The sequence below is a fragment of the Mixophyes fleayi genome, chromosome 2, assembly GCF_038048845.1.
Source record: "Mixophyes fleayi isolate aMixFle1 chromosome 2, aMixFle1.hap1, whole genome shotgun sequence".
Classification (NCBI taxonomy): domain Eukaryota; kingdom Metazoa; phylum Chordata; class Amphibia; order Anura; family Limnodynastidae; genus Mixophyes; species Mixophyes fleayi.
Genome location: NC_134403.1, coordinates 9,864,584 through 9,886,738, shown reverse-complemented (window position 1 = coordinate 9,886,738; position 22,155 = coordinate 9,864,584). Strand labels below are relative to the sequence as shown.

The following is a 22,155-nucleotide window of genomic DNA, read 5'->3' as shown; positions in this document are numbered from 1 at the left end:
CACACACACACACACACACACACACACTAACGCATGCCTCTACACATGTGTGTTCATGAGGTAAAATTACCTCACGAAAATGAGTTTGAGCCCTACCAAATTTCAGCCCTTTTTGAATTTTTTTTCCCACACACACTAAGAATTTAGTAGGTCAGTGTATAACTCTGCCCAGCAGGTGGCGCTGCAACTTGGATTTTTTTTTCCACACACACACACAGACACCACTAAGCATTTATATATTAGATATATATATATACACACACACACACACATACACACACACTGTTTTAGCAACTTCTTTTTTGTGCATAAATTACGTCCACAATGAGTCCAACTCAGCATCAGGCTATATGGCCCTACCTCTGTGTTTTTGACTGTGAACTTCACCCTGTTGTTATCATGCAGAACACTTTTAAGGAGTGAAGTTCTACAAGTCTAATATTTGTCCCTCTGGACCATGCTCTCATTCATCATCATCAGACCTGTCCGGTGGTTCCTCCTCCCACAGACTTATCTCAAACTCCAGTCGTTTAACCCTCTGACACATTTTCACAGCGCTGGACTCCAGTTCGGCCAGGAGCCGGGCCAGCTTGGTCTGCAAAGAGTCTAGATTCACCTCCAGCCTCCTCAGCTTGTACTCCAGCTCCTGCTGTTGGACCACCAGCTCGGCCGCCAGTCTCTCATCCAGTTTGTTCATCTTCAGTAAAATTTCACGCCCTTTGTCCTCCAGAATAGTTTTGGCATCAGGATATTCGGTCAAGGCGTCCTTCAGGTCCTCCTTCGAAAGGCAAAACAGGTCAGAGTAGCCGATGCTTCTAATGTTTGCCGTTCTACGGTTGCCGGAGGTGTTACCTAAATGGTGAATAAAAGTTATGAAATATTGTTAGAAATATTCATGTTTTTCTGTTATATAAATATTTTAGATGTTCAAGTATAGAGCAAGTTCAAAGAAAGTATATCACTCTTACAGGGGCAGTTTATTTTCACTTTGATGTACAGATCCAGTAATACATATGACCACTACGGAGAAAATAAATTAATAATATAAAAGGAACCAGGCATATTGATTGACATGACTAAAACATCATCCACAGACACAATGGAACCATGAAATATTGCAGAACACTCACATGGCGTCAGTCACATAATGTATCTATCTCTCAGACAATGACGCATGGTTGTTTTATGGAACACAAAGATCATTATATGTCCGAATGGATGATCCCTTCTGCTCCATCTGTAGGAACTGTGCAAATACTATCCATGACTTGTTTTATTATAAGAACAACTACATAGAAATGACAGAATATTAGAGGGTAATTTCACTTAGAATTGAGAACGTGTTGCAAAATCATTATGGGTCCAAGATGTCCAGCCATCTAACCACTGTGTTGTCCATGATCTGCGTTATTCTACATGTTGGCACTGTATAAGGACTGTAGCAAGAGCGATGCAGAGCAGCCAACTGCTATTTGCACTGGGTATATGTAAATGTACTGTCGCCAAAGTGGAGCACCACATTTCATACAGAAGAGAAGGTAATTAGAATACTTCAGAGAAAACTGAGAGAGAGTTGTCTACAGAAAACAAGGGGGTAAAGGGCTGCAGAGGATGGAGAGGGGGGGCTGGCTGCAAAGTAGAAGGGGCTAGTGAGAACTGGGGGGAGGTGGCTGGAGAGAAGAGGGGGGAAGAGTGGCTGCAGAGAACAGGGGGAGAAGGGACTGGAGAGAACAGGGGGGAGAAAGTGGCTGCAGAAAACAGGGGGGAGAAGTGACTGCAGAGAACAGGGGAGAGAAGGGACTGGAGAGAACAGGGGGGAGAAAGTGGCTGCAGAAAACAGGGGGGAGAAGGAACTGGAGAGAACAGGGGGATGGAAGTGGCTGCAAAGAACAGGGGGAGAAGGGACTGGAGAGAACAGGGGGGAGGAAGTGGCTGCAAAGAACAGGGGAGAGAAGGGACTGGAGAGAACAGGGGGGAGGAAGTGGCTGCAGAGAACAGGGGGAGAAGGGACTGGAGAGAACAGGTGGGAGGAAGTGGCTGCAAAGAACAGGGGGAGAAGGGACGGGAGAGAACAGGTGGGAGGAAGTGGCTGCAGAGAAAAGGGGGGAGAAGGGACTGGAGAGAACAGGGGGAAGGAAGTGGCTGCAGAGAACAGGTGGGAGGAAGTGACTGCAGAGAACAGGGGGAGAAGGGACTGGAGAGAACAGGGGGGAGGAAGTGACTGCAGAGAACAGGGGGAGAAGGGACTGGAGAGAACAGGGGGGAGGAAGTGGCTGCAAAGAACAGGGGGGAGAAGGGACTGGAGAGAACAGGGGGGAGAAGGGACTGGAGAGAACAGGGGGGAGAAAGTGGCTGCAGAAAACAGGGGGGAGAAGGAACTGGAGAGAACAGGGGGATGGAAGTGGCTGCAGAGAACAGGGGGAGAAGGGACTGGAGAGAACAGGGGGGAGGAAGTGGCTGCAGAGAACAGGGGGAGAAGGGACTGGAGAGAACAGGGGGGAGGAAGTGGCTGCAAAGAACAGGGGGGAGAAGGGACTGGAGAGAACAGGGGGGAGAAGGGACTGGAGAGAACAGGGGGGAGAAAGTGGCTGCAGAAAACAGGGGGGAGAAGGAACTGGAGAGAACAGGGGGATGGAAGTGGCTGCAGAGAACAGGGGGAGAAGGGACTGGAGAGAACAGGTGGGAGGAAGTGGCTGCAAAGAACAGGGGGAGAAGGGACTGGAGAGAACAGGTGGGAGGAAGTGGCTGCAGAGAACAGAGGGGAGAAGGGACTGGAGAGAACAGGTGGGAGGAAGTGGCTGCAGAGAACAGGGGGGAGAAGGGACTGGAGAGAACAGGGGGAAGGACGTGGCTGCAAAGAACAACAGCGAACATGGGACTACATAGAACAGGGGGGAGAAGGTAATAAAATATAATTATAAAAAATAAATCAGTATCTACTAATTTGATTTTGGGGCTGGTGGTGGAAATTGGCCTTTTTATTAAATGGGAATGCTAACACTACGCAGTATATTAGGCTTTTCATAATACAGCAGCCGCTCTGCTGGGAGCATCCTAATCCTGACGCATATCCCTGTCTGCGCTCCGAGCACTTCCCCACACACTACCATGGAGATCGCAGCTGCTCACTGTTCATCAGATTCATTCCCTTTATGAATCTGAATCCATCAACACAGGACATACATGGAAACAAGAGCACAGGTAATGGTGGAAATGTCTGATTTTCAGAAGTGGCCGCCATGTCTGAATTATCCGATGGAGTCCTGCAGCATTATAGGGACAAACAAACTGCATGCAGCATTGTGCCTGTGGCTGTCATTATACCGCTGCAGCAATCCTTCAGTTGTGTTCCCATATTCCTCTAAATAGAGGGGCAGACATTTCAACCTGATCAGTCACTGTACACTTAGCTGGACAATTAAAGGTGGTCTCCTGCAGAAGGAAGGAAGATGTAACAAATGACCTTTTATTTTTTTTCTTTCATACCTTGTAGCTGTTTAGAATATTTGGGTGCAGTAATAAATGGTAAAATATCTCTGACATGAAAACAAAAATCTCCATTTACCTTTGATGTTTATGATACTGATCTCGCCAAAGTAATTTCCTTCCCCAAGTACGGCAAACTGCGTCACCCCATCATCTGCAACAACAGCCAGTTTCCCGTCTTTGATAATGTACATCTCCCGCCCAATGTCGCCCTTTTTGCAGACAAATTCTCCAGGACTGTAGACCTGTGGCTTCAGTTTCAGCACAAGTTCCTCCAGTAAGCCCTTCTCACAGTTTTGGAAGATCTGCACTTTGCTTAGAGTAGACATGTGGACACTGACGGCCACCTCCACCCTCAGCTTCTCAGGCAAATGCTGCAAAATCTGTTTCTCGTTGGTCAACTTCTTGTTGATCCTGAGGTGCTGGTGCCAGGCAATGACTTCCTTCTTCAAATTCTTGTTCACCTTGTACATCTTGAGATACAGCTTGACTTGGTCATAGTTTGGGTAGAAAGCCTCGTCTGCACTATTTATATTAGAAATAACCGAACTGATGCTCCCCATGATTGTGGCAAATCCAAGAACAGCAATGAGAAAGTCCACCACCATGAACAGGTACTCTTCCTCTTGCATGGGTGAAGGAATGTCCCCCACAGTGGTAAGGATCAGGGTGGAGAAGTAAAAGCTGTATAGATATTGACGCGCCAGACGTCCAAACTCGGGGTCGGAAATGTTGGGGTAGACCCACACATCTTTGCCAAACCCAATATAATTGGACAGTGCAAAATAGACACAGCTGTTCCAGTGGATGACCACAAAGAGGTAGGCCATTAACTTGCAGATACGGAAAGAATTGGGATATGAGATACGTGTCTCTGTGCGATCAAAGGCCTCAAAAAGTCGATGGACTCGCAGAAAACGATTGATTCGTACACTAGGGGTGTGGATGCCAAATTTGAAGTAGAGGAAGTCAGTTGGCAATATAGAAAGAAGATCCCAACGGAACTTTGAGGAGAACACGTACTTCCTGCCGATTTGGTGTCTATCTGTGACCAGGATTCCTTCTTGCAAGAACCCTAAAGAAAGGTTACATATATTCATGCTGTTTATTGGGTGATGTAACTATTAATATTAGTAACAAAATAATATGACTGCAGTTATCTTTACTACAATTCACAATCTAAGGAAACTCCATGTTCATATATTGTGTATCTTACAACTGTTACAATTGTATGCAACCATAATTTATAAAAATAATTTTCATTGCATGTTGAAAATATTAAAACAACATGGAATAATATCAGAGATATTATTTTATTAGGACAGATGTTGTTCTCCCAGACTAGACAACCTCTACTGGATTTGTTCAGTGTGACCTGTATCAGACTGGGGTATGCAATAAATGCAGAACAAGGATCCACTGTGGAGTTATAATATGCACCGACCTTTTATATGTATGCAACTACGCCTATTTGTTTGCTTAATAGATTTCAAGGTACTCGCTCACTTCATGGTCTATGGAACCATCCCTGTAAAAAGGTTTGTGGGTCTACCTAGAGCAGGGTTGTCCAACCTGCGGGCCGCGGGCCGCATGCGGCCCAGCATGCCTGTAAATGTGGCTCAGCAGGAGTTTTGGTTGTGGCAAGGGGGCAGGGCTGTTCATGGAAAAAAAAATCCTGCAAAAAAAGAAAAAGATAAGAAAATACTTACCTTGTGGTCACGCGGTCCCTCCCTGGTCTCCTCCTCCGTGCGGCGCTCGCAGTGAATGTCGGGCGTGACGTCATCACGTCTGACATACATTGCGGAGCACAGCACATAGGAGTCACCCGCGCGAACTATCAGCAGCAGGGAAACGGAAAAAACAAGAGAAGAGGATCAGAGAACAAGCCGATTAAAAGGTAAGTTAAGGGGGTTTTGTTTTGTTTTTTTTATTATTTCAATGAACGTGACCGGTACATAAACTCACTTAGTCATGGAGCATCACGGACCTTATCTTCCTGTCTTAATGACTGCTGTATTGAAGCCCTTCATAAAATGTAACAATATCACTTGATGTTTGACAGCAACCATTAGCATGTCATTGAAGCACTGAGCAACAACAAGGAGCATTAGCAATGTTTTCTATGTTTATTTTGGATGATCAGCTATCATTAGTGCTAGTGTATTTTATGTGCGGCCCAAAACAACTTGTCGCCTTCCAATGTGGCCCAGGGAAGCTAAAAGGTTGGACACCCCTGACCTAGAGGATTAAAATGTCCAACCTACATCCAAGTTTGGACCACCCCCTTCATTAATTTAAACTTTTATGTTTTTTCTCCTAAAATACTGTTTATCTTTAAATTAATGATGAGCGTGAGAGGTGTTGTGCAAGCCAGTGCTTTCTACTGAAAAAAGTGACAGGACATCTCAAAACTGTTAAAAGAAGTGAAAACTGAATTTGCGTTGTCGGATTAAATGACCCTTATTTTATAAATGTTTCTTTGTGGCGGGTCCCTTGGCAGCGTGATGCCACTTGGTGGGTGGGGCTTCATAATGTGACTGCACCACCCATATTTCTCTGAGGACCACATAATCAAGCCCCACCCACCTCATATCACCCCCCAGAAGTAAGGTAGTAATAGTATGCTTTATTGGTTACTCCATGGCTGAATATAATGTATAGTAACCAAGTGGGCTTTATTCCACTGCACTACTCAAGTTGAATGATTTGCATACATAATTGCATACAAATAGCTTTTGATCTTTTTAGTGTTTTTTGTGCGTTCAGTTGAAAATCACAAAATGCAAAGATGCGAAAGATATAAACAGATTCAAACACTTCTTAACGCACAAGAGGAAACCAGATGGAGAGACAGAAAGATAACATAGGAGGAAAATTTAACAGAAATATGTAAGGGCCACAGAATAGTCATATGGAAATAAAATAAAACACACATAAGGATATTGTCAGGACTCAATAAATGTATACAAAAAATAGAACAAAACAAAACATAAAACAGGTCTTTGAGTGTATGTATGTATGTCTGTATATATACATGTATGTCTTCCTGTATGTATGTCTATATGTATGTATATATGTCTGTATGTATATATGTTAGTATATACAGATGTATGGAGGGATGGTTGGGTATATCTCTAAACCAACATATGTCATTGCCATTTGTCTCACCTAAATATGCTCCAACTGTATGTATAGACCATATATGTATTTATGTAATGTATGTACTCATCAGTCAGATCATGAGAACAGCCACGCCCCAGGGTCTGTAAGGACAGCCACGTCACGTACCCGTATGGAAGCTGGCGATGATATCCATGATGTACAAGATGTCACACATGTAGTCCATGCTGAGCCAGACGTTGAGATACTTGTACTGGACCTCTGTAAAGCAGGACCTGTGGAGAGAGAGCGTTCGGTACAGATGGTTGAACATCTCATGCTCTTGGGTGAAGACCACGTTCATGTCTATCCAATGGTTTTACCTGAGTCCAGGATATTCGGTGTTTAGATAAAGCCTTGGGGCAGTGAAAGCTGGGGACTACCTGTAATTTCTTTGTGGTCCTAAAATAAAATGGGACCCTAGGTATGTTCATAGCCGCCAAGTGGAATTTGGGGCCCTGGTACAGCAACTTTTTAGGCCTTCCTCCATAGGTGATAAGGAGAGGAAAAACTGCTTATTGTTCATGTTTCTTTACACTGTACAATGACCCTTCCAACATGTTAAAATGTTAATACTGTAAATCACAGAACTAGGTCACAGTTTAATTAGAATAAATTGGTGGTGGAGAAAGTAAAACGTTAGCCAGCTAAAACAACTAAATACTCAACCAAATGAGTAGATGACCGAATGGCCCTGAATCCACTAGACCAAGGACATCAACCCTTACTGAATGGCCGGTGCTAAATCTGGTGTCAGCGTTACCACACCCCCTGTAGACTCACAATGACGTGCCCACACAAAGCAGGTAAAGGGATTCACCAAACAAAAGAACCAAGAGCCACTTACTTTGAAGGAGGCAGTTACCTGTGGCCAATCAGCGATAGCGCCGTATAGTAGTCGCTAATCGCAATGCTTTCCTGCCAATGATGTGGTCCTTTAATGTACACACTGCAAAAGACCTAAGCAAAACCCCCTACTCTCCAGTAAATCTGTTTATGAACAGTCACAAAACTTTCTTCAGTGAGATGAACCTCATCTTGTACCATAATTAAGGGACGTTTATTATGAATACCTCCCAGCGTCCTAACGACAGTGGCCATTGGCCCTAATTATTTAATTTAGTTGGTTTTTTTTTGAAGACTCCACATACTCGGGCACGAATAGCACCTCCTCACCTGGAAGGTGAACCCAATCATGCCTGAATAAATTATATGGTCCACTGCAATCAAGGGGTGTGCAAATACCGCTCCCCCAGAGCTCCTTAACTGAAATGCAGTGGGCCTATTCAGTGTGCAGAAGTCGTCTCATGCTGGAGTCTCTAAACCTCCCAGTCAGCAGATCAAGTTTGAAGGAGCCAACAGGGAACCTGAATTGGAGAACCCAAAAAGGGAGCTATAGATTACCAGTGGTACTCATTGCAGTGACTTATAAAACTCTGACAACATTTAGCGCGCTGTCTGTACAATGTTTTTTGAGAACACATTGTACAGACGCTGCCTCCTTGCATTGCCCCCTTAACAGCAGGATGATTAATGTCGCCCTTAAAAATTATGTCCATCGGTGGTGCCGGAATGTTGATGGCTCACAATTGTTGCTGGTCATCTTTTCAAACAATCGCCCTTATCACTATGTCAGGAATGACAGCTTCATCCTTACCACGTCACTCTAAATGTTGTTAAAGTTTGGTTAGTTGCTTTATAGTACCCAACCCATAGATTACGCTCACTGACTTTTAAAGTTAATGAAAAATCTGAGTCTACATATAGTCTATAGAATAGTCTCAGCCTCGTAGACTAGGATATAGTGGCACATACCTATAGTACAATTCAGGATAGGAAAATCCGGGGAAGGATAATGAAACTCCGCACAGAAAACCTATTGTTTTAGGAGTAATGAATGATAAATGCTCCCTGTAAAAATATACCACATCCATTAATGTTGTATTCATATGGAGCAGAGGCTGCTACCTCGGAGAATTCAACAGTACATATTCAAAGAAACAAAAGAAAGAAAGGAGGTCTCTGCTAGTAGGTGCACTCCTTCATTTATATCTAATTATTACATTGTTTATTCAAGATAAAATCAGATTCCTTTATTGTAACATTTAAAAACAAAATAAGTGGAAACATATAACCATTGTGCTGGCAAAGTATTAAAAATTATAGAATAAGAAGTGAAAGAATAGAAAGCAGAGTGATTAAACATGTGTGCAAAATAAACACATAATGGGAAGGCTCTTGGGGTACTATGTGTGTATTATTTATATTTTTATTATTTAGAGTCTCCAAAACTGCAAGACCTGCTACTATATAGTATTCTGATAGCAGTAAGGGTCCATATAGTGATTATCTACTTGGGTCAGAACCTCCCAATTCCATATATGACATGTAATATAATCTCACAGTGACATGCATCCAGGGGCGAATTGGGAACTTAAAGTGGCCCTGGAAAAAATTATTGAAGTGGCCTCATGTCGGCGGGACCAAAATAACTGTAGGTGGGGCCAACACAAAAGTAGGCGGGATTTAGAACTACAGGAATTTGGTTGTAGTAACATTTAGGAAAACCTAGATGTGCTGACTTTACACACAGTGGGTCATCTCTAAAGCCATGCAGGGCAAATGTATAGTATACTATAGGCAGCCCCCTCTTAGTATAGTATAGTATAGGTAGCCCCCCAATAGTATAGTATAGTATAGGTAGCCCCCCTTAGTATAGTATAGGCAGCCCCCCTTAGTATTGTATAGGCAGCCACCCTTAGTATAGTATAGGTAGCCCCCCAATAGTATAGTATAGTATAGGTTGCCCCCCTTAGTATAGTATAGTATAGGTTGCCCCCCTTAGTATAGTATAGGCAGCCCCCCTTAGTATAGTATAGGCAGCCCCCCTTAGTATAGTATAGGTAGCCCCCCTTAGTATAGTATAGGCAGCTCCCCTTAGAATAGTATAGGCAGCCACCCCTTAGTATACTATAGGTAGCCCCCCTTAGTATAGTATAGGTAACCCACCTTAGTATAGTATAGGCAGCCACCCCTTAGTATAGTATAGGCAGCCACCCCTTAGTATAGCATAGTATAGGTATTCCCCCTTAGTATAGTATAGGACCCCCCCTTAGTATAGTATAGTATAGGTAGCCCCCCAATAGTATAGTATAGTATAGGTTGCCCCCCTTAGTATAGTATAGGTAGTCCCCCTTAGTATAGTATAGGACCCCCCCTTAGTATAGTATAGTATAGGTAGTCCCCCTTAGTATAGTATAGGCAGCCCCCCTTAGTATAGTATAGGTTGCCCCCCTTAGTATAGTATAGGTAGCTCCCCTTAGTATAGTATAGGACCCCCCCCTTAGTATAGTATAGTATAGGTAGTCCCCCTTAGTATAGTATAGGCAGCCCCCCTTAGTATAGTATAGGCAGCCCCCCTTAGTATAGTATAGGCAGCCCCCCTTAGTATAGTATAGGTAGTCCCCCTTAGTATAGTATAGGTAGTCCCCCTTAGTATAGTATAGGTAGTCCCCCTTAGTATAGTATAGGCAGCCCCCCTTAGTATAGTATAGGCAGCCCCCCTTAGTATAGTATAGGTAGCCCCCCTTAGTATAGTATAGGACCCCCCCTTAGTATAGTATAGGTAGTCCCCCTTAGTATAGTATAGGCAGCCCCCCTTAGTATAGTATAGGCAGCCCCCCTTAGTATAGTATAGGTAGTCCCCCTTAGTATAGTATAGGACCCCCCCTTAGTATAGTATAGGTAGTCCCCCTTAGTATAGTATAGGTAGTCCCCCTTAGTATAGTATAGTATAGGTAGTCCCCCTTAGTATAGTATAGGTAGTCCCCCTTAGTATAGTATAGGAAACCCCCCTTAGTATAGTATAGTATAGGCAGCCCCCCTTAGTATAGTATAGTATAGGTAGTCCCCCTTAGTATAGTATAGGACCCCCCCTTAGTATAGTATAGTATAGGTAGTCCCCCTTAGTATAGTATAGGACCCCCCCTTAGTATAGTATAGTATAGGTAGTCCCCCTTAGTATAGTATAGGACCCCCCTTAGTATAGTATAGTATAGGTAGCCCCCCTTAGTATAGTATAGGACCCCCCTTAGTATAGTATAGTATAGGTAGTCCCCCTTAGTATAGTATAGGACCCCCCCTTAGTATAGTATAGTATAGGTAGTCCCCCTTAGTATAGTATAGGACCCCCCTTAGTATAGTATAGTATAGGTAGCCCCCCTTAGTATAGTATAGGACCCCCCTTAGTATAGTATAGTATACTAAGCCCCCCTCACTTACCTTCAGTTGCTCTGAGCAGCGTCTCTTCTCACATCAGGCAGACAGGAAGTGAAGTCAGACTTCGTGTCTGTCGAACAGCACCGTGGGAGCCTAATTGGCTGCCTGTTGCTCCACACTGAACACCAATGTTTTAGATTGCTTTCCTGTACGTGCCTCCCCCCGCCGCATCCAAACGCGCCCCCGGGAAAATCTGAGGTGGCCTCCAGGTGGCCTCGTTAGGCCATCTGCCTACCGGGAAACTTCCCTGTAAGGTCTATGGCCAATCCGCCCCTGCATGCATCTCCAGGGTTTACACCCCCCCCCCCTCATAAATTAAGGATAATGTTTCAATTTCCCAAATGATATCAGTTGCCTTCACAATTTTTATCTTAGCTATATCATGGTAGATCTATCATACATATCCAAATTAGACTGTATTATTATTATTATTATTATCGTTTATTTGTAGGGCGCCACAAGGTTTCCGCAGTGCCGTACACGGTACAAACAGTAGACTATACAGGGTAAAACAGTACAGAACAATAAACACAAAGTACCAATACTTCAGAAACTCCAGGCAGGCAAATACAGTAGAGACAGAGCAGAAAAACATGTAAGGAGACAGGAGGGAAGAGGGGCCCTGCTCATACGAGCTTACATCCTAAGGGAGGGTAAACAAAATCAGGCACAAGAGGGAGCCAGTGAAGCAAAGGGGAGAGAAAAAAGGGGCCAGAGGAGAAACAGAAGAGATGAGAGGTTAGGTGGATGGTTGGTAGGCCTTAAGGAACAGGTGAGTTTTAAGTGCCCGCTTTAAGGAGCACAGATTGGATGAGAGACGGATGGAGCGAGGGAGGTCGTTCCAGTGAAGGGGGGCAGCGCGGGAGAAGTCTTGCTGGTATTCAGCATACCATATGATTTGGAATTAATTGTATATTCCTTGTTAGTACGGATCCTATTAAAATTGATCTCACGTCAATATTGTTGAATCCTTTTCAGATTAGACTTAGCCCTTTCATAATAGATCTATCATATGATGCTATGGGGCATATTTAACAAATAATGATAGTGCACTATCTTGCACTTACCATTATAAAAACGTCCCTCTGTGTCCTCTGCATATTCAAGAAGGGTATCGTGGATATCTGCTGCTTTGCATTCCTTTTCGTTTTTGGGAGCAGTCACCATTCTACACTATGGTGACTGCTCCCAACCGCAATCTCACAAGTTCCGAAAAAAAGTTTTTTTCGGTAACTTGTCTTGATAATGTACTCCAGCTGAAGCTGGCGTACATTATCATAATTGTCAGATTTCAGTGCTGTCAGCTCTGCTCCGAAGAGCAGAGCTGGACAGCGCATGTGTGGAGGGATCACATGATCCCTCCCTGTCACTCAGCGCTCTCCACCGCTCTCTCTGCAACTATAGTTGCAGAGACAGAGCAGGGATGTTTTTTTGCGCAACCTAGGCACCTGCTTAGGGCCTAGCGGCTCTCGGGGGGCCCAGCTGGGGGGGACAAGAGATATGCAGAGACAGAGCGAGATATTTGTCGAACTGCACATGCGCAATAGCTTTAAGAAGAGAAATGAAGAGGACGAGGAGGAGATCCGGAGACAGCGCATTCCGAAGAGGCGTGGTATGATTTTTTTTATCACAGAAACAGCAGATTATTGGAACTGCTCTTTCTGTGCAGGGTTGTACATAAATTTGAGAAATAGTTCAATCCTTATCATTGCGATAAGGATTGAAAACTATTTTTCACTTTATGTGAATATTGATAAATGTGCCCCTTTGTGTGGCTGTGTGCTTTGCTAGGAGAGCTGATATCCAGCCCATATAAGTGAGTGTGTGACAGCCTCAACCGAGTTTGTGGACCCAAGTCCGAGCCTATAAGTCTGCACTGTCCTATCAAGACCTCTCATGTGTGGTATAGAGAAAATGCAGTGTGTACCTCATACTCAACGGAGTCACCTGTCATCGGTCCCGCGTTCAGGGGGTCCCCTTGCTCCCGTATGGCAAAACGAGATGGTGCAAAATGATGAGCGGGGGTGAGAAGGCCTAGAACTTCCAGGAAAATGAAAGGGCACTGGAAGCACTGAGTGGTTAACGCTGAGGCACCTCCCGCCTGGAGGCTGCTTGGTGACTGGTGTTGAATATGTCTGCCAGCGGGTGGCCTGCTAACTTGTCCCCCACATGTGGCTGAACCAGCCCAGGCCATGTGAGGGGATAGATGTCTCCTACAACAGCCATGAACCAGCCGAATTGTGCCCTCGCTCCTCTGCAGTTAAGCAATGAAGCTGCCAGCTCCAGAGCACATAACCTGCACCTGAGCGCTGTGGTTCAGTGGCAGCCGCCACGACTCCATCATAAACTCCAGCAGAGAAAGAGGAGGAAGGTTAGTGGTGAAGAGGGACAAGTGGAAGATGAAAGGGGAGATGGAAGAGGGTGCAGGGTAAGAATAAAAGTGGGTTGTGAGGGGCACAGGGGAAAAGTGGATGGGGGTGGCAGATGGTAGAAGACATAGAAGACAGTGGGGGGATAGATATGATAAGAGGGGTAACGGGAGAAAGGGGAAGGGCAGAGATGCTGTTGCAGACAGAGGACGGGCAAAGATGCTGGCACAGATAGGGGAAGGGCAGAGAGGGTGGAACAGGAAGAAAAGAGCCTGGCCCCGGTACTTTGTACCCATCCCCTCTACTCCTGCTGTCCCTTTGTAGGATAGCAGTTTTGGAGCCCCTTCCACCGTTCTGCCGCCATATTACACAGGCTGCCCGGCCCTCTGTATAGAACCGGCATCCCTGTTCACAAGACCCCAGACACAATGCACAGAGCCTTCTCCCATTCTCCAAGCTTATTTAGAATTCTGCTGATGAAGTCCCGGGTCTAAATTTATCAAGCTGCATGTTTTAAAAAGTGGAGATGTTGCTTATAGTAACCAATCAGATTCTAGGGCCTGATTCATTAAGTTAAATACTGACTGTTTTTTCATGTAGCACACAAATATCAACTTTAAATTTCAGTGTACAAATAAGCTATCAAGTATTTGTGTGCTACATGAAAAAACAGTCAGTATTTAACTTATGTGCAAAACAGAATACTAATTTGCACCCCTTGCATTGTAACATGGTTTTGTCCAGGAGACTGAAATAAGAAGTTTCTCAAGTTAAGATCCTTAATGAATCAGGCCCCTAGTTATCATTTATTTAGAGCATTCTACAAAATGACAGCTAGAATATGATTGGTTGCTATTATCAATATCTCCACTTTTTCAAACATGCAGCTTGACAAATCGACCCCCCCCCCCCTCCCCCCTCCTGTGTTTGCCTGAAGAAGAGGAAGCAGAAACCAGTAGCTCTGGCAGCAGCAGCGATCACCCAGGACCTCCATGTGACAGGCTCATAATCACAGTGCCCATCACATGGAGGTTTCTGGAGGAACAACAACAACACTGCCAGATGTCCACTGGGCTTTGCTACCTTTTCATTAATCAGGTGAACTGCAGCAGATCCTTCCTAGCAAGTACACCCTAGGCAGGTGCCTATGTTGCCTCACTGACAGGGATGAGCAAAGTGTTTATAACATTTCAACTAAATATTCATTATTCATTTAGCTACAGATTGTTAAATATTTTATTAGCAGAATGAGTCTTTGTGCGATCTCAGTCCTAACTCAACCTCTACCATGCAGCAGAATGAGTTCATAGACTGTACCTCAGAATATACCAGTGTGGTATGGGTTCTCAGCCTGAAGTCAATGCGGAGATATTGGAAATACTTGCACCTCTGTGAAGCAGCCTGTTTAGCCATAAAATCGATTTGTGTGAAGTCACTGTGATTTTACTTGAAACCAGTTACTGAATATTTTTACTGACCGCTTTATACAGATTTCCTTGCAGCTACAACTTCTCACTGGCTTTGTTACATATACAGCATTTGTCTTCTAAACTGTTCAAATTGTATCTCTGCACAATTCTTACTTTATCAGCAATGTTGTGGAAAGGTTTCTGTCCCTGAAAATATATACGCCCTTTTTTTATCCAAGATGCTAACAAAACTCTTTTCAATTCTCCTATCATCGCCCGCCTTGACCACTACAATCCCCTCCTATCTGACATGTCCCTCATCCATCTATCCCTGCTTCTAGCCATCTTAAATGCTGATCTTCCTCTCTCACTGCTCCACATCTCCTGCACCACTTTGATAATACCTACACTGGCTCCCTGTGTCCTCCAGAATCCAATTCAAATTACTCACCATTATCTAAAAAAGTCCTCAACAACACCACCCCTTCATACATCTCAAATCTCATATCAAAATACTCTCCCTCCCACCCTCTTAGATCTACCTCCGACCTGCGCCTTCTCTCGTCTCTGGTAACCACCTCTCACACCCGCCTAAGACTTCTCCCGTGCTACTCCCAGGGGCAGACCTAGAGGTATATTTACTAAACTGTAGGTTTGAGAAAGTGGAGGTGTTGCCTATAGCAACCAATCAGATTCTAGTTGTCATTTATTTAGTATATTCCTCAAAATAACAGAGGAAATCTGACTGGTTGCTACAGTCAACATCTCCACTCTTTCAAACCCGCAGTTTAGTAAATATACCCCCTAGACTTTCTTTTCTAGGGGTTTTGCATAGAACTCCCCTCCTTCACTCTGATTGGCTGGTCCCGGTTGGCCCTGCCCTCTTTTCCCCGATGATCGGACCTCTCCGACACAATTTAATGGGATGAAGTTTACTGCTGGGGGAGAGGCGGTTGCCCCGATTACCCCCCTCTGGATTGGCCAGTGACTATTTCCCACTTATGGAATACCCTACCATATCCAATCAGGCCTTTCCACAGCCTTCAAATCCGTAGACACTCTCTGAAAACCCATCTCTTTTTTTTATAGCTTACCTTATCCCCGATGATACTACTATGCACCCACACAACTGTCCCAATCTCCACTCTGAGCCATACTCGCTCCTCTTGTTCCAGCTGTGTCCTCTTCCACTTAGAATGTAAACACTCTAATGAGCAGGGTCCGTCATACCCTTTGTTTTCATGTCTGCATTAATTTTGTCTGCCTTGTATGTCCCTGTTTTATGTATGTCCTGTTTTACATGCTGTCTGGTACTGCAGAGCACTGTGGCAGCTTACAAATAAACAATAATATATAATAATATTCTTACCATGTTATCACTTTAAAACAGAGTGTGCTTGAGTGACCCCATATTACCTGCAGATGATGATGACCCAATTGTAGGTAACAGGAATAACCATGATGTTTAACCAGGTATAATACCAGCCTCCAGCAGGGTCCAGGATCCAGGCACGTCTCTGAGTGCTATGGAAAATAATATATGGAAAAAACATCATCTGCAACCTATAGTACCACACAGGAAAATACTGTAAGAAAAACCACATTGAAAATGCCCTCGAACTCTACTCTCAGATCATCTACCTCTAGTTTCAGATCATCTACCTCTAGTCCCAGGTCCTCTACCTTTAGTCCCAGGTCCTCTACCTCTAGTCCCAGGTCCTCTACCTCTAGTCCAAGATACTCTACCTCTACTCTCAGATCATCTTTCTCTAGTCTCATGTCCTCCCTCTAGTCTCAGATCATCTACCGCTAGTCTCAGATCATCTATCTCTAGTCTCATGTCCTCCCTTTAGTCTCAGATCATCTATCTCTAGTCTCAGATCATTTATATCTAGTCTCAGATCATTTATCTCTAGACTCAGATCATTTATCTCTAGTCTCAGGTCCTCTATGTCTCTTGTCTCATGCCCTCTACCCCTAGTCTCAGATCATCTATCTCTAGTCTCAGATCATCTACCGCTAGTCTCAGATCATCTATCTCTAGTCTCAGATCATCTATCTCTAGTCTCAGATCATTTATCTCTACTCTCAGATCATCTTTCTCTAGTCTCATGTCCTCCCTCTAGTCTCAGATCATCTATCTCTAGTCTCAGATCATCTACCGCTAGTCTCAGATCATCTATCTCTAGTCTCAGATCATCTACCGCTAGTCTCAGCTCATCTATCTCTAGTCTCAGATCATCTATCTCTAGTCTCAGATCATCTATCTCTAGTCCCAGATCATTTATCTCTACTCTCAGATCATCTTTCTCTAGTCTCATGTCCTCCCTCCCTTCTCAGATCATCTACCGCTAGTCTCAGATCATCTATCTCTAGTCTCAGATCATCTACCGCTAGTCTCAGATCATCTATCTCTAGTCTCAGATCATCTACCGCTAATCTCAGATCATTTATCTCTAGTCTCAGATCATCTACCGCTAGTCTCAGATCATCTATCTCTAGTCTCAGATCATCTACCGCTAGTCTCAGATCATTTATCTCTAGTCTCAGGTCCTCTATGTCTTTTGTCTCATGCCCTCTACCCCTAGTCTCAGATCATCTACCGCTAGTCTCAGATCATCTACCGCTAGTCTCAGATCATTTATCTCTAGTCTCAGGTCCTCTATGTCTCTTGTCTCATGCCCTCTACCCCTAGTCTCAGATCATCTACCTCTAGTCTCATGTCCTCCCACTAGTCTCAGATCATCTATCTCTAGTCTCAGGTCCTATATGTCTCTAGTCTCATGCCCTCTACCTCTTTAGTCTCAGATCATCTATCTCTAGTCTCATGCACTATGTCTAATCTCATCCACTCTATCTCTAGTCTCAGGTCCTCTACCCCTAGTCTAAAATCATCTATGCTTAGTCTCAGGTCCTCTATCTCTAGTCTCAAGTCCTCTATCTCGTTTCTTTCCCTCTGTCTCTAGTATCATGCATTACGGGCCTGAATCATTAAGAATTGTAAATGCTGATACATGCCATATTTTGCATAAAATATCACTGCACATGCTCAGAACCGGACCATACACCAGTGAACACAGCAACGTCCAAATCACCTTCGCACGCAAAGGACCCTTACGACAGCCTAAGATTTCAGGGGTGGAACGTGGAGGGGACTGGGCATATGCACATAGTCAATGTACACTAAGAACATGCCAAGTTTGAGCGCACGCATCAGTGCCCGATTCAAGCACTGGGCATTTCAAAGGTACGTGTTTTTCAGTGGTCTCACTAACACCAGCTACAGGTTGGGTATAAGTGCCGATTACTAGTGATGACAGTTTTGTATACATACTATAACATGTGTTTGCAATCAGGACCAACTGTAAAAAATGCATTTTATGTACAGTAGACATTCATAACATCCTAATAAATGTATTTTATGGATGGAAAAATGCTGGGGGGAAAACAGGTGATGTTAATTGAATAACTGGGATTTTTTCTGTGTGTTCTTTTGTGACTTTATATTCCACATATGTATTGGACGTATCCTGCAGTGTATTTTCTATTACAGCAGAGCACACCTAGACCCATATTCATCACCAGATGTATTTTCACATCTGCTCCTTGTTGAATACAAATGTGCGTAAGTCCCATTTACGAGTGTTTAAAAAAAAAACGTACAAGTTCGGTTTGTATCCCTTGATGAATGAGGCCCTATGGCTATTCACAGGTCTTTTATCGTTATGCTCAGAACCTGTGTCTCTAGTCTCTGAGCCTGCGTCTCTAGCCTCGGATCTTGTATCTCTAGTCTCGGATCTGGTGTCTCTAGTCTCAGATCTTGTATCTCTAGTCTCGGATCTTGTGTCTCTAGTCTTGGATCCTGCGTCTCTACTCTCGGATCCTGCGTCGCTAATCTCGTATCTTGTGTCTCTAGTCTCAGATCCTGTGTCTCCAGTCTCAGGCTCTTTGTCTTTAGTCTCAGGTACTCTATCTCTTGTCTTGGGCCTCTATCACTAGTCTCAGGTCCACTATCTTGTCTTCAGTCTGACACATTTCTCATCTCTACCATACCTGGGGTTTTCTGTTGTTTCCATGGGTTTGGTCCAGGCTTTGATCTCTTCTTTTTCCATCTTGTCCTCTTCCTTCATTCTCTCCCCACGATTGGACATCATCTGAGCTAAGGTATTCATTGCAACGAGGGTGCCGAGGCTCACACTATAAACACTACCGAACTATTTACTGAAAATTACAAATCCTGGCTGCACAGTGCTGTGCGGATGACAGTAAACCTTAGTAACGGAGCCGTGCTGCAGACCTGCTGGACCCCTGGGACATTAACCACACACCTGAGCCCGGAAGTGTGGTGTTAACCAGCCATAACTCCAGCTAATGAGTAGCAGATCTGCCTCACCTGCTCATTTCCATAATACGGTTACACAGATGAGGACAAAGAATTGAATTGTGGAAGCACGATTCATTTCTGTGAAGAGGTGACAATAATAACTTTATCTAGATTAAAAAATAAATAAAACACAAACCACAAACCACAGGATTAATAATAAAACAGATATTTATTTTTATTCAAATCAACTCTCTAGAACCTACCATTCTAATAGTGATCACCCATGGCAGGATTCTGTGCACTGTAGGGATCTGTTACTGGTAACAGGTTCCTAAATATTTGCAATTGGAAGCCCTTGCAGAATCCCACACAATTTAGTGATATGTCGCCTGGTGTAAGATCCCGAACATTGTAGTGATTACTCACCAGTATATACAATTTATCTGTGATCTGTCACCTGTAGCCAGATCCTACACTGTTTAGTGATCGTCAGGTCTAGCTAGATCCCACACTGTTCAGTGATCGGTCAGCTTTAGCCAGATCTCATCAATCCTTGCTGTCAGAGATGCCTCATATTCCAGATTCAAGAAGAAGTATCCACTAGATTTCCAACGTTAGATTTCAGGTCCTTTATTTTAAGTTCTCAGGGAAATTCACAGGTGTGTTGCTCCTGTATGAATCATGAAAGGTGCACAGAGGGTGCAATATGTACGGTGTGTATGGATGTCAGGACTGCATCTAAAATCAAACCCGCTTTCAGCCCCGAGGGATAATGATACTAGGTAAAATGAGAGCAGGGCCTGATTAAGGGTTCAAGCAGCCGTAGGCTAATACAAAGCTTGTGGCCCCTCATCTTTCTTGCCCTTGTCTCTCTTACTCGCTTATCTTTAAACACATGCCCGAAGATGACTCTTTGTCTTCAGCTTTTACCATGGGAATACGTCAATATTAAAACCTAACTACATTTTTCTTTCATGTTTTCTTTTTACTGTGGAGAACAACTATTCTGTAACAAATGGATATTAGCTAATACAAAACAAAAATACTTTATAATTAAAAAAAAATTGTTTCTCAGCCTTTTGGTGAAGATCAGGTGTAGATGCCCATGTACGCAGTGGGGCTTAAAGGCCCCACTGTAGGCAAAGGGCCGTCATCTGGGCCTCTGGCCAAGAGGCCGGTGGTGTTTGGAGCCTGAGGTGCTGATGTGCCCCAGGTTAGGGCATTATCGGGGGTCCCTGAAAATTCTCTGGTTACAGGTCTGCACCCTCAGTGCGGACAGAGTATGGCACGAGCACCTAGCACTTTTAACCTTACGGCACCACATTTTATTTCTTGGTCTTGGCTTTTTGGGTGGACCAGAAAATGCTTTATAACCAAAGGCCATTAAGCTAGGGCCTTCAGCGCTTATTTATGGACACTAGCATTGAGCACCTTTTTCCTGTTTGTCGTTGTGGGCCATGTTTTTCGAGGAGTTTGGGTATAGGTCCTTATGGGCCACCTCTCTCCAAGTCATCGGAGGTTCCCTCCTTCCCCTAGGTAAAGCTTCGGCCTACCTAGAAGAGAAAGTGTAATGCCCGAGCCTTGCAGCGGAGGTGACCCCTTGCTTTCTAAGGGGCCTTTTGGCTCCAGAGGTAGTCACAGACTGCCCTGGGTGGTTTGGATCATGCACTTGGGGCTTCAATAAAAAAAACCTCTGCTGGGGACTGTGACAGGGTCCACCTGACAGCTAGGACTGCAGTGTACCGTGCTGACCGTTGACACAGAGCGCAGGACAGCCAGGGAACGGATTAGAGTGTTATCTCTTATGTGTTGGTCACAGGGTAAAGCAGACAATATTCGTCAGGTAGGATCCTGTAAGCAGAGAGCACCGAGTCCGAGCATCATTTATATCTCAGCATAGTCATCAGACACAATACACGCAATGAAATCTGTGACACGCTGCTAGCGTATCTCGTTGCTGGTGTACCTGGGCTGGTAACTACGGACCTCTTACTATGGATCCGGGGTGCTGTGAATGGATCCCCCCTGGCCTATCACACTGACCAGGGCTGCTGAGTAGCAGGCAGAGCAGCGGTACTGGAAACGCTTGGGTCCAAACCTTAGAGACAGCCGGAGAACGGATTAGAGTTAGGGTCTAATCTGTAGATCACAGGAATACAGCGATATTGAAGATGTTTCCAAGCAGGTCTTTGAAGCAAGATGTTTATTTGCTCTCACACACTGGTGGAAGATACCAGTGTGATCAGGTCAGATGAGTATCAGAAGAACACTTACAATGCTCACACAGCTCATCTTTTATACAGTTCAGAAATAATCTATTTTTAGAATCAGGATGTAACCCGGCTTAGCAAAACGTAAATTTACATGCATTGCAAAGCTGACGATATTTACATTTATCTGTGAAATTCTAGAAACGCTGAGATGTCCTACACCTGCTTTTCAGAAGCAGAGAATCCAGGAGCCAGTCTTAATTAAAAGTTCCTGCCTTCAATGTTGGACCTTCACACATCAAAAGATCTAATTAACATGTGGCCTTTCATCAGACCGTTCGGAATACATATTCACACAGAACCACAAAACCAAAAACAAGCTAGTTTCCCACATCACAATACACAAGAGGCTTGGTAAACACAGGTTCATTGCATCAGATAAATACATCAGAAATAGGCATATCCTATAGCAAGGTTAAACAGAAAAACAAACTTTTCTACCCTGGTCTCAGAGATAACGATTTCCTATCTCACAATAAGTGCACGTGCAATTACATAAATAAGTGCCCTGCGCTATAAATACATTTTTACCAAAAGTTATTTAATAGTGATCAAGTCACAGTAATTCATTATATCTGCTTGTTACACTGCACTTCAGGAAAGCAAATACAAGTGCAGACGTCACAAATATATGGGGGTTCTCACACCAATAGACGGTCTCACTTGAATTAAGTGGGAATTTGCAATAAATAGTTCACTGTGTATGCTCCTCGTTCTACACAATACCTTACATAACAATAACCAACTTATAAAAAATAAAGACACGGAGACTTGAGTAACGTGGCACTAACAATATTTTATTATAACCTAACTAGAACCTGGTGGCGGAGAAAGGGCACTGAAGATCAGCTCCAGCGATA

General features: G+C 44.0%; 1 protein-coding gene across 1 annotated transcript; it reads right to left on the bottom strand.

Moving 5' to 3' along the window:
• Positions 1 to 463: 463 nt before the first annotated feature.
• CNGA4 (cyclic nucleotide gated channel subunit alpha 4) lies at positions 464 to 18,873 on the bottom strand. The gene is made up of 5 exons (XM_075197626.1): positions 18,755 to 18,873; positions 16,118 to 16,225; positions 6,775 to 6,881; positions 3,566 to 4,561; positions 464 to 852 (listed from the first exon to the last, which is right to left on the bottom strand). The coding sequence occupies exons 1-5, from the start codon at positions 18,871 to 18,873 to the stop codon at positions 464 to 466; spliced, it is 1,719 nt and encodes a 572-aa protein (XP_075053727.1).
• Between the last annotated feature and the right edge of the window lie 3,282 nt (positions 18,874 to 22,155).